The 17,487-nt window shown below is 39.0% G+C and overlaps 1 protein-coding gene across 3 annotated transcripts; it reads right to left on the bottom strand.

Annotated features, from left to right (window-relative positions):
- Positions 1-9,148: 9,148 nt before the first annotated feature.
- LOC149222920 (cysteine-rich receptor-like protein kinase 8) lies at positions 9,149-13,426 on the bottom strand. Of its 3 annotated transcripts, XM_089383195.1 has the most exons (8): positions 13,114-13,204; positions 12,341-13,030; positions 12,057-12,206; positions 10,704-10,855; positions 10,387-10,597; positions 10,057-10,291; positions 9,777-9,927; positions 9,149-9,643 (listed from the first exon to the last, which is right to left on the bottom strand). In XM_089383195.1, exons 2-8 carry the CDS (start codon positions 12,951-12,953, stop codon positions 9,293-9,295), a joined length of 1,863 nt encoding a protein of 620 aa, XP_089239321.1. In that variant the 5' UTR covers positions 12,954-13,030; positions 13,114-13,204; the 3' UTR covers positions 9,149-9,292. The 3 variants fall into 3 exon arrangements, with proteins under 3 accessions (XP_089239321.1, XP_089239320.1, XP_089239319.1); XM_089383194.1 differs by having other exon boundaries at positions 10,704-10,849; positions 12,341-13,426; XM_089383193.1 differs by having other exon boundaries at positions 12,341-13,426.
- Positions 13,427-17,487: the final 4,061 nt, after the last annotated feature.

Here is a 17,487-nt window from a genome sequence, read left to right on the forward strand (position 1 = left end):
GGGGAGACTACTTATGTCCAAGATAAATGTTGGAAAATTAAAATGAAATTGTTGGAAATATTTTTTTTTAGATTTTGATGCCCCAATTGAATACCTTATTTTGATTTTTACTCCAATTATCTAGCTCAAATGGGAGTGTAAGATATAAATTGGAAACCCTATTTGGAGATATGAAATATTTTGTCAAAATGACCCAACCAAAGTATAAGCAAACCCCATTTGGATACCATATCTTTGAAAGAATTTTTATTCCAATTACCTAGTTCAAATGGGAACGTAGCTTATATGGCTAGAAAGCTTATCCCAATACCTTTTCGATAGTATATGGAACTCCTTCTAATTCCATTGGAATGAGGAGATATGAAATATTTTGTTAAGAAGACCCAACCAAAGTACAAGTGCTAAGTCGACCTAACCAATTTTACAAGTTATCCACATAAGTGAACATACAAAAACTATAAATAAAGGACACATGAGTTCATTTTAACATCAATTCATTGAATAAGGTCGTGGAGGCGGCGTAGTGGTAAAGTCGGCCTCGTCATGATGGACCGGTCTTGTGTTCGATCCCGAGCAAGGTCGTAGCTCGTCGTGCGAGTAGTGAGTCTAAACCGGGCCAAGCCCACTACCTTTTATAGACTGAACGACGAGAGCTCGCTCAGATTAGGGTTCTGAGGAAAACTCGACGGCGCAGTCTGTACAGCACTTGATCCATTCACGGGCTAGACTGAAACGCCTAAATCGCAACAGAACTGCAGAGTACTAGAACAACCCCATGGAATCTCGTTAGGGGAGGGCGTCAAAGCCCTCCCCTTCGTAGCGCGGTCCTGAGCAGGCATTTGTCTTTGGATCAGTCGATAAGGAGATCTTGAACAGAGAGAACAGGCAACAGCATGGAAACAATGAAACAGGAGGTCAGAGGGACAAAGCCAAAGTCACACAAGATAGAAAGGAAACACCAGAAGAAGGTCCGAAAGTTTCCTCGACAACATGCAAGCCTATAGCCAAAGAACGACCCCGAATAGAGCTGCCGGGACATGAGATTGACAAGCGAATCGAATATATGAGGGATCATGCCCTTATTGGGAAGTTTATAGGGTTCTGGCCGACAGAGAAAGCCTTATACGGATGGATTGCGGCGAAATGGAAGCCCAAAGGAGATGTGACTCTGCAACTAGGGCCGAAAGGCTTCTTCACAGCGATCTTCTTCTGTCTAGAGGACAAATACAGGATTTTGGGAGCAGGGCCCTATTTTTTTAACTCAGCGGGTCTGTATTTGAGGGAATGGATACCTAGATTTAACTCGGACAAGGAAGATCTCACTTGGGCGCCAGTCTGGATCAGAATGTACGGGCTTCCAGACGAATATTGGGACGAGGACATTCTCAAAGATATAGGAAATGGATTGGGGGAATACATCAGGGCGGCAGAAGAAACAAAAATGCGCAGATATACTTCTTATGCCCGTATCTGCGTCTTCATGAGGCTGAACGAAGCTTTGCCAGAGTCGGTAAGTCTCTCCCATCGTGACGAAGAATGGATACAACCCCTGGATTATGAGCATGTCCCCTTTCGTTGCAGGAAATGCCATGCTCTTGGACATTTATTCAGAGACTGCCCTCTGAATACCAAAGCCAACACTCCTGATCCCTCCGAAACCCTAACCCAGGACGGCTTCTCCAAAGCCCCCAGCCGAAAGCGAGCGCACAAAAAGCCCACAAATGGGTTTAAACCCCAGCAAAATAATACCCATGGCCCAGTTACTAAGAACATCTTTGAAATTCTTGCTCAGACCTCTGATGAGCACCCCCCGACCTCCGAGACTAGCCCTGCTCCTCCTTCTTCCTCCACACAACCACCTCACTCAGCATCCCCCTCCAAACTCCATATCCCCATTATCACTCCAGCCATCCTCAAAGAAGGTCAGGGAGAGCCGGCAGGGAAACACAAGGACATGGAAGTCGATGGAAAGCTAGATCCCCCCCAAGGCATAGAAACCAATATGGAAGGCAGCAGCCAAGTGCAGTAGATGGAAGAAGAACCAGAAAGCATAGATCTGAACGGCCTAGACATTCTAGAACTAGAACTAGCATGCAAAAAGAAAGCATACGACAGTATACCAGAGCACCAACTCAGCAAGCTGGAAGTGGTCATTGCGAGGGCCTATCAACAGCATCAACTAGGGATACAGCCAGGAAGTCATTGGGATGGATGCCTTCCCCTAAAAGACACCAAAAAGCGAGGAAGAAGAACGGATCTTCAAAGAACAATCGAGATAGGGAAAATCCTGGTAGACTCAGGCAGGTATGCTAAATTGACGAAGTACTACAAACCCTCTATCAATAGTTGAATCATGAAGCTAGTATCATGGAACCTAAGAGGGCTCAATAGCCCTGGTAAACTCAAAATGTTAAAAAACATGATTAAAATGGAAAAGCCGCAACTTTGCTTTCTCCAGGAAACTAAATGTAACAGCTCTACTTTAGGAAGTATACTCTCCAAAGCTTGGCCAGGGTGTCGTTCGGTAGCGGTTGATGCCTCTGGAGCTTCTAGAGGGCTTGCTATAGCCTGGAACACACAAGCGTTAATTCTATCAGATTTTCACGCTTCTCACCACCTCATCCAGGCAGCCTTCCATATTCTGGGTACAAATATACATGGAAACCTTTCAAATGTATATTTCCCGCAGGATACAGGAAGCAAAATCGCGCTTCTCGACACAATAGAAGCCCTGAACAACAACAGGAGGCACCCGCTCTGGATTATTGGAGGGGATTTTAACATGATTACCAAGCTAGAGGAGAAGATTGGGGGGAGAAACAGAATGGAACAAGAAAATGCCCGCTTCAAGGACTTCATTCAGAATACCGCTCTCATAGATATGCCCTTTTGCAACGGTACTTTTACATGGAGCAATCGAAGGGCTGGTAAGCATCAAATAGCATCCAAACTAGATCGCTTCCTCATATCAGATAATGCGGTTCATCTCGGAGGAGACATATCGGCTGCCAGACTTCCGCATACAGGGTCAGACCACTGGCCGATTGCCCTCCAATGGCAAAGACCAGGCGACCAAACCAGAAGACCCTTCCGATTCGAAGAGTTCTGGCTTTCGCATCCCACATTTAAAGACTTTGTAAAGACCACTTGGACATCCTTCACCCCACCAGAAGGGTCCAAGATGTATCAGTTCCAACAGAAGCTCAGGTTTTTAAAAAATCAACTAAAGCAGTGGAACAGGGAGATCTTTGGAAACATCTTTAAAGCGCAACAAGACCTAAACCAGGAACTCTCGGAACTCCAGCAAAAAATAATCACTGAGGGGCACACTGAGGCGACTTTGGAACAAGAATGACGCATCCACAGCCAACTAGAGGAAAGGAGGAAGCAGGAGGAAATATATTGGAAGCAAAAATCCAGGATCAGATGGCTGAAGGAAGGAGAGCGAAATACCAAATTCTTCCATAGAACCACGGTTCAAAGAAGAATGCACAACAAAATCCCTTTCATTCAAAAGAAAGGGGGGGGAAAAGTAGAAAAGCATGAGGAAATTGAGGAGGAATTCCTCAATCACTTCAATCATGTCCATCAAGAGCCTGAGGGAGACAGGCGACCTGCAATTGATAGAATAACCAACAATTTGCCAAAGCTCATCACGGAGGAACACAATGAGCTTCTCCTTCGCCCTATTCTGGCCCAGGAGGTGGATGAGGCCATGTCCCAGCTTAAGGAAGGAAAGGCCCCTGGCCCGGATGGTTTCACCACTACGTTCTTTCATACCTTCTGGGAAATGATAAAACTGGAGGTCTGGCAAATTGTAGAAGAATCAAGAGCCCTCTGTTGGCTGCTTCACTCTCTCAACTCCACCTTCATTGCCCTCATCCCTAAAGAGGAGGATTCTATCACCCCTGACAAATTTAGGCCGATTGCTCTCTGCAACGTCATATACAAAGTCATATCTAAAGTTATTGCAAATCGACTAAAGCCCCTCCTGCCTCTGCTCATCTCTCCGGAACAGTCGGGGTACGTGGAAGGGAGACAGATCATGGATGGCATTCTCCTCACGCACGAGATAATACACTCTCTCAAGCAATCAAAGAAGGCAGGTATGATTCTCAAGCTGGACCTCTCTAAAGCGTTTGATAAGCTTAGTTGGACCTATATTCAGCAAATGCTAAAAGCCTTTGGATTTTGTTCTAGTTGGATCCGCTGGATCATGAGTCTAATCACTTCCACACACCTCTCCATCCTTGTGAACGGAATCCCCTCCCGCCCCTTCAAACCTTCCCGAGGAATTAGGCAAGGGGACCCCCTCTCCCCCTTCCTCTTTGTTCTAATGGCTGAAGGTCTTGGTCGTCACATCAAACACGCCCTCCACTCTCATCAGCTCAAAGACCTCTCTGTTCACAACACCCCTGCGACCTCTCATCAGCAGTTTGTTGATGACACCATGCTATTTGGCTACCCTTCTGTCCAAGAAGCCTCATGCTTAAAATCCCTACTCAATGACTTCTCTGAAGCCTCAGGCACTAGTGTCAATTGCTCCAAATCACAGATCTTTTTCTTTCACACTCCTCCTTCTGTCAAGACTGCGGTTTCTCGTATCCTAGGATTCCCCACTGCTACCCTCCCCTCCAAATACCTTGGAACCCCCCTAACTGCTTCAGCCATAAAGCATTCCTCTTGGCGATCTCTAATTGAGAAGCTGGAAGCCCGTCTTAACCTTTGGACGCACAGAACTTTGAATTTGGCCAGTCGTGTGGTGCTCATTAAGTCAGTCCTTCAGGCAATGCCTCTTTATCTGTTCTCTATCCTTGCAGCGCCGAAATGGGTATTAAAAAGGATCAGGAATCTTCAGCGTGGCTTCCTATGGGGCAGCTCGGCAACTAACCGCAAATGGGCACTTGTAAAATGGTCCACCGTCTGCATGCCCAAAGACAAAGGAGGCATTGGGCTAAGAGACCCAGAGCACAGCAACTCCATTATGAGTGCAAAAATTTGGTGGCAGTGGGTCACTAATCCAGAAAAACCTTGGGTCAAAATCTGGACAGCCAAATATTCCAATAACAGACCACAAGAAGAGCTCATCAGATTCACTCCTACTGACAAGGGCTCGCTAATCTGGAACGCTGCCAAACAGCACTACCAGTTAATTCAGCAGCACAGCTTCTGGGAAGTGAGGAACGGACAGACGGCAAGATTCTGGACTGATGCATGGAACCAAATGCCAAAGCTCACTTGTGTTCTTCATCCATCTCCGGTATTCAACAGGCAGGATCAGCAGCAAGAAAAGATCAGACAGTTTTGGATGCAGGAGACAGAGAACGGATTCAGGAAATGGAAACAGGGCAATCGGCTATTAAATAACACAAATCTTCGGGAGCCTGAGGAGCTGGAGAAGGAGTTGCGAAAAAGGAACATTAGGCATGACGAAGGCAGAGACATCCTTAGATGGGGATATCAACCAAAAGGTACCTTCACCACAACAGAAGCTTACAAAATCATTTGCAATATCACCACCCCTCCTGATCCAATCTGGAGCAAAATATGGGGTTTTGAATCCTGGCCCAAAGTCTCTTATTTCTTATGGTTGGTAGGACACAAAAGAATCCTCACTTGGGACAAACTAAGGAGAAGGAACTTTCATGGTCCCTCCATCTGCCCCAACTGCAATCAAAATGAGGAAACTCTCCAACACCTCTTGGACACGTGCCCATTAGCCAATCAGCTATGGGAAAAGGTAAGCTTCAGATGTCAAAAAAGATGTAGAATGGAGAACGACATAACCAACACCATAAGACACTGGCCACAGAATCCTTACAAAAGCAAGCTTCTCAACCGTTTGTGGAATATAATCCCGAGGCTCGTCCTCTGGAGTATCTGGAAGGAGAGGAACAAACGCATATTCAAAAACCAGCGCTCTTCAACCGAAGATATATGGAATAGGCTATGTGGGAATCTCACAGAAACGCTGATGCTCCGACCCTGGACACAGGAGGATCTTCCTTCTCTTAGCAATGAGAAAGGCATACTTGGCAACTGGCAATTGCAACTGCCTCAGGAACTACCCAAGAACGGCCCTTCCAAAAGCAGTTTCATAGACAAGAACATTTGGACCGCTCCCCCTGAGCATTTCTATAAACTCAATTTCGATGGTGCCTCCAAAGGCAATCCGGGATTGGCTGGTTTTGGAGGAATTCTGAGGAATCATGAAGGCACTCCCCTGCAGATATACTTTGGAAACATAGGGTGGGATACCAATAACTCTGCTGAACTTGAGGGACTCTGGCAAGGGCTCCTTCTCGCTTGGAATCTCAACCTTCAACCCCTGATCGTGGAAGGAGACTCCCAGATCCTTATTAATATGGCCAAGCGCCTCCAGAATGGCTCTCAAGCAAGGAAAATAGTAGCCAGTTGGAGGCTCGAAGCAAGGTTGGAGGTCATCGAATTAGCGCTACGCAATAAAAGAGCCATTTCCTTCAATCATATAAAAAGGGAAGGCAACAAGGTAGCTGACCTCCTTGCCAATATAGGGGTGGAAAATGAGAATACCCTTCTCACTGGAAACACCACTATCATTCCAAACAATGACCAGGATCAGGAATGCGCTAGCTTGGTCCAACGAGATGCTGCTTCCCCGGATGCGGGTGACTCGACAGGTGGTACTGAGGAGCCACATGGTAACCATGTGCTGCCTCATGTCTAAGCTGGGCATTCAATGCAATGGAGCCGCCAAGGAATAAAGGAATGGCGAACAACGGAGGCAATTCAATGCACCGTCCGGGTTATTGGAGCGCCTGCAGTGAGCAGTTATGGCGAGCAAAGCTCGAGGCAGGGGCGAACAGATTAATAAAGGTGGCGGGACGATGGTTCATGCTCAGTGTCTTGTATTTGGAATTCAGGCTCCTGCCTGGTCTTCGGTCCTCAGAGCATCAGCTCTTGCTATCCCCCTGTCTGTTGGACGCCATTGCAATTCTGTTAAGCTGGTTGGGTGCCGTTTCTATATTATCGGGTGCCGCCTCAAGCCGGATAATCCTTCTTATTCTGCCCTGGTCCTTACCCCCGGCGCGCTGGCAAAGATGGTTAGGCCCCGACAGCGCTTGCTCAGCCGTCGTGGCTCTGCCCGGGGAGGGTCATCTCGTCCTCCAGTCGAAGAATCAACCACCCAATGCTGTCGTTGTCATTGCCACCGAGTTGCAGAGGCCAACCCCCTCCAAACCAGCCAATTCATGGACTCTAGTAGCCCAGATTCTGACCCAGCACCCTTGCCCGCCTTTGGCTCTGCCATTTTTACCTTTAGTAGCTCTCAGAACAAGCCCCGTATCAATGCCCATGTTTCAGTTCTCTTCCTTGAGGATTCTCAGAATGATGGCAATGGTCATTGCAGCAAAGGGAAGCACCCAGGTGAGAGTTCGGAGAATGTTGAGGGGAAGCCAACGGAAGCACCAGAGCAGGCTGTCAACCTTCATCAGCCTCACACGGTGCAAGCTCCCTATCCGTCTGCAGAGGAAAGGGAGAAATATGGCTGGTGCGAGGTGGTCGAGGAGAAGCCAGAAGATTAGCTGTCCAGCCGCCCAGCATTGCACACTCCAGTGTTGCTCAGATCTTGTTTTGGATTTCTGTTTATGTAATGTCGGTTCAATGTCTGTTCTTGCTGTATTTGCAACGCCCGAAAGGGAAACTGCTGATGGTCTTTTGTTGCCCCTGCGTGGGATGAACACTCTCGGTCTAGAGCCCCTGCGAGGGAAAACTAGTTTTCGTATGGTTGCTCTTTTGTGGTTCAGGGCCCCTGCGTGGGTTGTTTTGAATAGATATGGTGCCCCTGCGAGGGCGGTCTTTTTGATTTTTCCCACTCCAGAGTGCTACAGTTTAGCCTCTGGTAATATGGCACTGTGTATGTAATTGTTTTTTTGGTTCCTGTAAATAATAGAATAGTAGTTTAACGAGAAAAAAAAAGCATCAATTCATTGAATAATAGGTATGAAGCCACAAGAGGAGCTGAGGAATAACATTGAGCATTGCCAATTATAGGAAACATTGTTAACTATGGATATCCATGTTCAACCATGGTTAACCACAATCAACCAGGATCAACAAAAGCCAAACATGATTAACCATAGTTAACCATGGTCAGCCATAATCACCCATGGGCAACCAAAGTGAACCAAAATCAACATGAAACAACCTTTGATTACCATTACATTGCCACATAGACATTGACAAACAATTCAACAAAGACAAATGTTTCAATATGACATAATTTGTGAGTAAACAAACCATGTTTAGCTATAGTCAACCATTAGCAACCATAGTGAACCATTAGCAAATAAAATGAACTATAGTCAATTATTAGCAAATATAATCAACCATGTTTACACATGATCAACCATACACAACTACGATACAATGCATTTGTTCAACCTTGATACACTTTATATTTTTCTATTTACTCAAATTATTATTATAGATCGTAACCTCAAATTATCACTATTACATTGTTCAAATTACATGATCAACTATACACAACCATAATACAATTGTTCAACCTTAATACACTACTATCTATATTTTCTATTTATCCTTGATACACTATTATATTTTTCTATTTGTTTAAATTATTATAGATTGTAACCTCAAATTGTCACTACTAAGTTGTTCAAATTACTATAATACATTGTCCATTTAAAATCTTTTTGTTGAAATTCCCTTTACATCATATAATAAAATTTTACTCTATAAAACCTAAAACACCCAAAATCTTGTAAAAGTTCCATCTACATTACACCATAAAAATTCTACTCTATAAAAGCTTTTAGTGATCATCTTTCCAATGTAAAGGAAACAAGCCAGTAATTCCATCAAACCCTTTAGTGACCATCTTTCCAATGTGAAGGAAACCAGGAAATAATTCCTTCAAAGTTGTGGCTTCACATTATTTTAGATTTCTTTTGGTTTTAACTAAAAAAACATATTAATCTTTTGTTGGGTTTTGATGGCTTTTTTGCGAACCATTACTAATCTAATTTGATCTCACAAATTCATGACACTTTATCAATTGTAGGTTGATTCAAACATGTAGATAGTATATTTATAAAAAAAAACTGTTAATTAAGTTAATAATTTAAAACAATCTTAGCTAATTAACTCAATTACGGTTTAACATTTACTTTCTCTCACAAATTACTCAGTTGAAAACATCAACAACAATACTGAAATAGAAATTTCGAAACTAGGGCCGACAATAATCTATCTATCTTCCGAGCTAATAATTGACGAAGAGTCCGGCAACAATCTATCCGCATTGCAAACTAGTAATCGACGAAGAATCGCATCCAGAGAAAATAGAGTCCGATAACCGGATTTGCGAAGGGGCAGATGTCGTGGTGAAAGCTCCATCTTTTGAACATCCATCCCCGCTGAAACTAATACTAACAAAAGCAGGCCTCGTCGGATTCGGTATGGCCACTGAATTGCTGGACAGCATCAGAACAACATCAGGCATTTCTGGGCGATTTGACACATCAGCCTGTACGCACAGAAGACCCACATGAACGCATCTCAATGCTTGTTCCTGCGGGCAACATCCAACTATTGTCGGATCGATCATATCCAGCAGATTTCCCTCATCGCACAATCTCCATCCCTACATTTACATAAATTCAGAAATATAAGATTGCAGTCCCAACTTAACTTGGTCCCTCCCAAAATTTATAGTTAATTTTCTGTAAAGCTGGTTTAAGCTCAGCCAAGTGATTCATAAAAATATTCGAGCTCACCCATTCTAAAAGGTTTTTCATTTCCTGAGGAAGGCGGATTTCAGTGTGTCTTCTCCCACTTACAATCTCGAGAAGAACGACACCGAAACTGTAAACATCTGATTTTACAGATAGTTGCCCAAACATTGCATACTCTGGAGCCATATAACCGCTGATTCATAAAGAAAACCAGAAAAATCATATGAGAAATGCTCCTAACTGATTTCCCTAACATCTATGCAATAAATGGCCTCCACTATTCTTTCTAATTATTCAAAGAGTAACCAAAACAGTTGCTTACTATGTCCCAGCAACTCTGGTTTGAACATGAGTCTCATCACCAGAAAAAAGTCTGGCCAATCCAAAGTCTGCTATCTTGGGATTCAGCTTGTCGTCAAGCAGAATGTTGTTTACTTTAACATCCCGATGAATAATGCGCAGTTGTGAATCCACATGAAGATAGAGGAGGCCGCGTGCTATTCCGATTATGATGTTATAGCGTTTTTGCCAATCAAGAACTCTGCTTTTTTCTGGGTCTATAAAACAACCAACCAACCAAAATGTCAATATCATTACAGTCCAAAACATAGACAGTCATTTAAACAGAAAAAAAAATGGAAGGATTGCTTACCGAAGAGAAAAGTGTCAAGGCTTTTATTGGGCAAGTACTCATAAACGAGCAACCTTTCTGGTCCGTCGACGCAACAGCCAAGTAGCTGTACAAGATTTCTATGCTGAATTTTGGTAACCAGTTGTACTTCATTCATAAATTCCGTTGTTCCTTGGGCAGATCTTAAGGATAACTTCTTCACTGCTATTTCTGTTCCATCAGAAGTTATACCCTGAAACGCAGAAATATAAATACATCATTGTCAGATCATGGAAACTCTAACATTTCTTCATAAATTACAAACCCTATATATATTTCTAATGCACTCTGCATCTTACCTTGTATACAGCACCAAAGCCTCCCTCTCCAACCTTATTATTTTCATCAAACCCCCCTGTTGCTTCTGTCAATGTGTCCAAGCTAAACACTATTTGGGAATGGAACAACGATTCTGATCCTGATCCTGAAACGCCATCACACCTCCCTGAAGCTGATAAAATTATATATATACAAAAGGGACAACATACAAGTTAGTAAAAATTGATCATTTGAAGTTAAAACATCAGAAACAAAAACAAGTTTTATAAACTGGGATGCAGTAAATGTATTTTATTTTTTATAAAGTCCGTAACTTAAAATAATGGTAATATTTTATATAAAAGTTATTATAATTATTTATTTGTAAAATTCTAGTACATGTTGTAATGTAATATTTAATATTTTGTTTAAATCAAATTATAAAAAAAATAAAAAAAATTTAATGTAATTGTATAAAAATTAAAAATTAAATTAAAAAGATTAATGTAATGTAATATAAATATTTTATTTTCCCATAAAGACAGAGGAGTTGCTCTGAAAGTTTTGGAAATTCTGGTTATATTTAGAGAAAATCTGGCAAGGATTTTTGTAAATCCAAATTAAAGTTGTTAAACTTCAAAATTTTAGGTGTCCTAGAAGTTTTTGATGGTGTTGAATCCATTTCCACCATCAAAAATGGGATTCAAACACTGCCTCTACAAAAAAAATTGAATTTTTTTTGCCCAGATTCCCGCCACTTTTAGCCATACAGGAAATTCCTCTGCCTCCTTAGATGACTCCTTTTAGTTTGGGTCAAAATAAAATAAAAGATAAAAGTAATTTTATAAAAATAAAAATTGTCCATAGTATTAAAAAATTAAGGTATTATGTGTAATATATCTTATTTAAAGGAGGAAATTAAATAAGTCTAGATTAATCCTAACTCATCTACCAAAAACAGAGAGGTATCAGATTCTTTAACATGTAAATCTCTTTTGGAGTGAAAAGAGAAAAGAGATTTATTCTACATTTGGTAAATCCAAAGTTAAAATGGATCTAAACTCCTTTTAATAATTAAAAAAATCTATTATTTTATAAATTTAATTATATATATAATTACCTTATTATAATTATTATTAAAAAACTAAAATATTATTTATAAGATTTCTTTATTTTTTAATATAGTGAAAAAATTATTATAATTTAATTGTTAAATTAAAAATAATAAAAAATTATCATAATTTAATAATTCTGAAATCAATAGTAAAATAACAAAATAGTTATTACCACTGATGTCAACATATTACTACTGATGTCAACAAACAAACAGACAAACTTATCACTATAATAATAAATTAAAAAAAAATGATTATTATTTAGTGAAAAAATTATACCTTCTGTCGGTTGTGTGATGGGAACTGAACTCTCTAAAGTCACGGATCTCATTTTTACTTTGTTTAACAATATCAACAGGCATACCACAAAGATGAACGATCCGCCTCCAATAGACCCGCACAGAATGGCTACATTTTTGGTAGATTTTCCTGTAGCGTAACCGTTCTGAGAAATCAGGGCACTTAGTAGTTCAAAAACCCAGATAATCACAACTTCAACGATAAGGGGCAGGCAACGTAAAGAGAAGGCAATGTAAAAGAAATAAAATGTAATTAAAAATTACTCTGATGCGTTGTAGCGTTGCTGGGAAATAACTTGGAGAAGGGGTATGTCTCGAACCGAATTCTGCAACTTCCTAACAACGCTTCGCCCCCTTCTTTTTCCAAAATAGGATAGATCTTTTTGAGCGCTATTAACAGACATGATTTGCACTGTTCTATGCGCAAATCTCTCCAGCATTCAACCAAACCGAAAACCCTGCCCGTGTCAGAGAAAGAGGAGGTAGCGAAATCTGCAGCTAATCCCTTGCTTGCGAGATCGGAATTTTCACCAGTCAGAGGACGAAGTAGATCCATGACGTCATTCTGAAAACCAGCCGGATTGTTCTTCACAGTCTGGGAATTGTGGAGAATATAAACGACATGGGCATCTAAGTCTGAAAAGAAACTGTAATTATCATAGCGCAAGAAACACACATCGAACCACACTCGGCCCCCTATGTCATTCTCGCAAAGCTGTTGAAGAGTGATGCTCGCTTCCTGTGCACAGCTAGAGCATTGTTGTGGCGATGTGTCGTCTCTGCACTGGACGAGGCCATACACCTTGTCTTCTGCGTTCTCGCCATGCCAAGAGGTGTTAAACCCCGTCTTTGCTGCATTGTTAGCCAGATCATACATAACTCTGTTCAAATTGCTCTCATACCTACTTCCATGAGCATAACCACTATCGTTCTTGCAATCGGCAGCTCGTAAATCTGAGAATGCAAAAGGAAAACTAATGAATAGCAAGCAGATTAAGAAAACGAAGTGTAATGATATGGTATTGTAGCCATTAAACCTCGCCATATTATGAAACACCGATTCTTTCAAAGCCAAGCCCCGCCTGTTTCGAGAATTTCGCCAATCGAGTATTCTGTTAATATTGGTGATCCAATAATATATCTGAATGAATGAAGCAGTATACACGGTTGGTGGGTCAGCGGTTAATCTACCTCTAGCCCTAATCCATACTTCTGCCATACTTCAGATTACTTTACAACGCATCCATACTTCCACAATTAAGCACCCAGAAGTTTACATACACTTCACATCTGGAAATCGATATATGTGTGAATATGTATCCAGAGAAATGCGCGTCACGACGACGGGAAATCTTTGCAGGCCCTCGCAAAAACAATAAAAAATAAAAGTAAAGACACCTAGCATCCTTATATGTGAAGCTCGGCTGCGCAAAGGATTAACAACATAGATTTTGTCAAATATTAAGTATGTGGGGACTGCACAAATTATTAACAACATAGACTTTGGCATACACAATAATGGGTTCATTCACTTTTTTTTGTATCTTGTCTATTGAATGATTCAATTGACTTATTGCGCCATAAAATTGTGGCTGGACCATACAAATAAAAACCACACCTACCCACCGTTTCACGTAAGTCGTCTCCACAGCTTCCGAAATTGCAGCTCTAAACGTTTTTCTCCTGCAAATCATCTACCGTACAATATCACACCGCTGTCCCCGGCAAACAATTCGGTCAGGTATATATGCAAAACCTAACGGTCTCCTTTTGTCGTATTCTGTAATCGATAGCTGTCGGCGTTCACCAGGCGACTGTGCTAGTTAGCTGTCGGCGTTCACCAGGCGACCGTGCTAGTTAGCAGTAGTTTACAGAGGAGGAGGAATTGTCCGGTCAAAAGTGGTTATAATAAAAAAATTCCAAAAATTATAAAGTTTAATGGTTTTTATTTAAATTTATAAAAATATTTGCTAAATTTTTTCAAAATATGATCCGAATTTCCAAAAATTTAAAAGCAAAAAAACATAATCTTTACTAAAACGGTTAGTAATATATAAATATATATTTTTATTTTTATTTTTATTTTTACACTAAATTAATTTAGATGGTTAACTTAAATTTATGTTATATTATATGATGTTAACAAAAGTATGTAAGATTTAGCTAAAAGTGTAATTTGTAGCCAAATTTTGATTTGTGTTTTTTAAACTGGTTTTTTGAGTGACTATATAGATCCAATACCCTAAAAAATTTATTAGGTATTTTGATTGTGAAAAATTCATCTATCAAACTTATGATATCAATAAATAAATAAATTTCTATTAGACAAATTATATCAAAAAGTAAATCTGAAAATTTTCTTAAAACTCACCATTAAAAACTAATTGTAAAAAGAAATACTTGTTTGAATAATCTGAAATTAAAAATAAATAGAGTTTGACTGATTTGAAATCAAACCATGTGACTTACAAAACGGATCTCCCGTAAATTTACAAATCTTTAACATTTAAATATATAAAAATAAACTTATTATTATTTTTGATAAATTAATTTAATTTTTAGATTTAAGAGTTAGTTCAAGTAGTTTAGAGAAAACGAGGAATTCTTTGATATTATGTTGATATTTTTTTTTGTTGAGTACTCTATTTTCATTTAACACTTTAATGAAAGCACACAATATTTTTTAAAAAGCTATTAATGTCATATTTCTAAGATGAAAATCTACATGTTAAAATTTTTTAATATTGTTGTAAGTTGTTGCTGATCATGAATTCAATTCTCTTCGCTTCCCATGGCACAAGGTCTGAGGTTGATGATTTACCATCCATAGAACCTGACACTAATATATATATATATATATATATATATGTGTGTGTGTGGTGATAATGATGATTATCATCCACGAATACCAATGTTGTCTATTTTGTAGAAGTAAGAGATTAATTGTGATCTTTTAATATTTTATTTCTATGATAAAAAAGAAGGGAGAAAATGTTGATAATAATGACAATTAACATCCACTAATACCAATGCAGTCTATATGATAGAAGAGATTAATTGTGATTCTTTAATATTTTATTTCTATGATAAAAAAGAAGGGAGAGAAGCACTCCAAGATTACTATAGTTTGTTGACTTAACAAATCAAAGAAGGTTGGAAATGTCACAAATAAGAGTGGATGTGAGTAATCCTTGTGTTTTTCATCTTCAACAAGCAATCTAAGAGAAAGTGTTTTTCCTCTTTAACCCTCTTTGTATCGCAAAGGTGACAGAATATACTTTTGTTACAAAGCTCATGAAAATTACTTCTTATCCTTAACCTTGCCATGTTCATTTTCTTATTAGCACTCGTCAAGTTAGAGATAATTTTAGTTAACAAGGGTGGGCTTATCAACTCCTTATAATACTTTAGCTTAGCTTCTTATCATTGCACAATTTATCCTTAAAATTGGGGGTAATAATATTTTTAATATTATTGTGGTTAACAAGGGTGGGATTGATCACTTCCATATAATCCCTTTACTTCCCTTTTCCCTCTAGCTCCTTATCATTGCACAATGTATCCTTAAATTTGGAGGTAATAATATTTTTAATACTATCTTGACTCCCTATATGATCTCCACCTTTATCTCTTAATGATCGAGCCAAAACTCGGCATCCTTGATCTCCTTCTTTATCCTCATATAATCTCTTCCTTTATTCCTTAATGGTCAAGCCAAAACTCAACATCCTTAATCTCATCCTTTATCCCTTAATGATCAAACCAAAATTAAGCATCCTTGTATCATCCATCCTTCAAACAAAAATAGAAATTTTAACTAAAAGCAATTTTGAAAAACCTTATAACTTCCTTATTACGGATTCCATGTTTTTAATTTTAATATTTCAAAATTTTTAATTAAATTAATTTTTTACAAATTTTCTCTCTAATGACGTCTTTTAACTTTTATAACTGCATTGTATCTACATACGATCGGATCCTTGACTCTTTAGAACAAACCGATCGTTGACTCATTAAACGGTGGATGAAATGATGGCTTTTTGCTTTTATAAAGATTTTTTATTTATATGAGCATCATATCTCCATACAATCCGATCATTGACTCTTTAGAACAATATATTGTCCCTTTTTACTTTTTTTAAGTTCGAAAGAAATGATGACCTTTATAAATGGGATTATTAAACCTATTTATTATTCAATGTGAATAATAAGGAATAAGAAAATAACATTTAGTTCAACGATATCTATCACATGAATATGTACGCGTTATTTAAATTCTCTTAAGTTGAAAAATTTAATTAGCGAATTTTATTTTTTAGATAATATAATATATTATATTTTTTTATACTTTTGGTTGATGAAATATATTTATAGGTTTATTTTTCATTCATGTGTTTTAAAGTAATATTTTTAATATTAAATGTGAGATGTGGTCCTTTTATCTAATATTTTTTTTTTATTTTTCTTGATTTTTATCTAGATAGATCGCTGACCAAAAAAAAATAAAGGATTATATAATTAAATAAAATGGGTGGTAAAAAGTCATTTTAGGGAAATAAAGTGACACATAGTATTACTCATGGTTTTGTCAGGAGGAAATTATTATAAAAAAGGAGAAAGAGATTGAAGGAGGATATGTGAAGAATTATTGGTGAATTTGTTGAGGAGCTATGGTAGCTTGCCGAGGAAGGTAAAAACCCTTATTTGGTTTCTAGCTTCACCGTTGAAATATACACCTTAACTGGTGGTATTGGGTTTGGTGGTTGCAAAGCCACCTTAGCTAATTATTTTGTTTCCAAGTTGATTCTACAGAGGCAAAATTGACATCATTGAGAGGGTGTTAAAATCGGCATCGCGAAGACCAATTTTTAAGAGGCTGAGTTATACCAATCGAAGTACATTTATGAGGTTGAAATTTTAGTCATAAAAGAGGTTGATTTCCTATCTCTCAAGGACCAAATCAAATCTTGTGTGGTGGTTGATTTGAAGGAAAAAAAATGTATCAGAAGGGTTGCATTATCATGTGTCAGGTGGTTAAATTTATTGCAGTGGCAGAGGGTCGAATTCATTCATTTTGCAGGATGTCGAGTTTATTGTTTTATAGGGGTTGATTTCATATGATTATTGGACCAATTCATCATTTCCATAAGAAAAATCTAATAGTGGGAAAGGACAAATTATATGAATGGAGGAAGCCAATATTATCAATACTGAGTTACTAGTTTATTGATGACAGGATCCCTTTAGGAGGTCGAGTTCCTTATCTACCAGGAATCTATGTTATATTCACTTGACGAACACAAATTTATGGTTCTTTTAGACGTTGAATCTCGAAATTTACTGGGGCTGAGTTATCAATGTTAAGTGGAGGATTAATTATTGACCAAGGGAGGCAAAGTGTTATTATTCTG

Source organism: Pinus tabuliformis, chromosome Q, assembly GCF_031772625.1.
Source record: "Pinus tabuliformis cultivar Carrire ecotype Pingquan chromosome Q, CPIR1, whole genome shotgun sequence".
Classification (NCBI taxonomy): Eukaryota; Viridiplantae; Streptophyta; class Pinopsida; order Pinales; family Pinaceae; genus Pinus; species Pinus tabuliformis.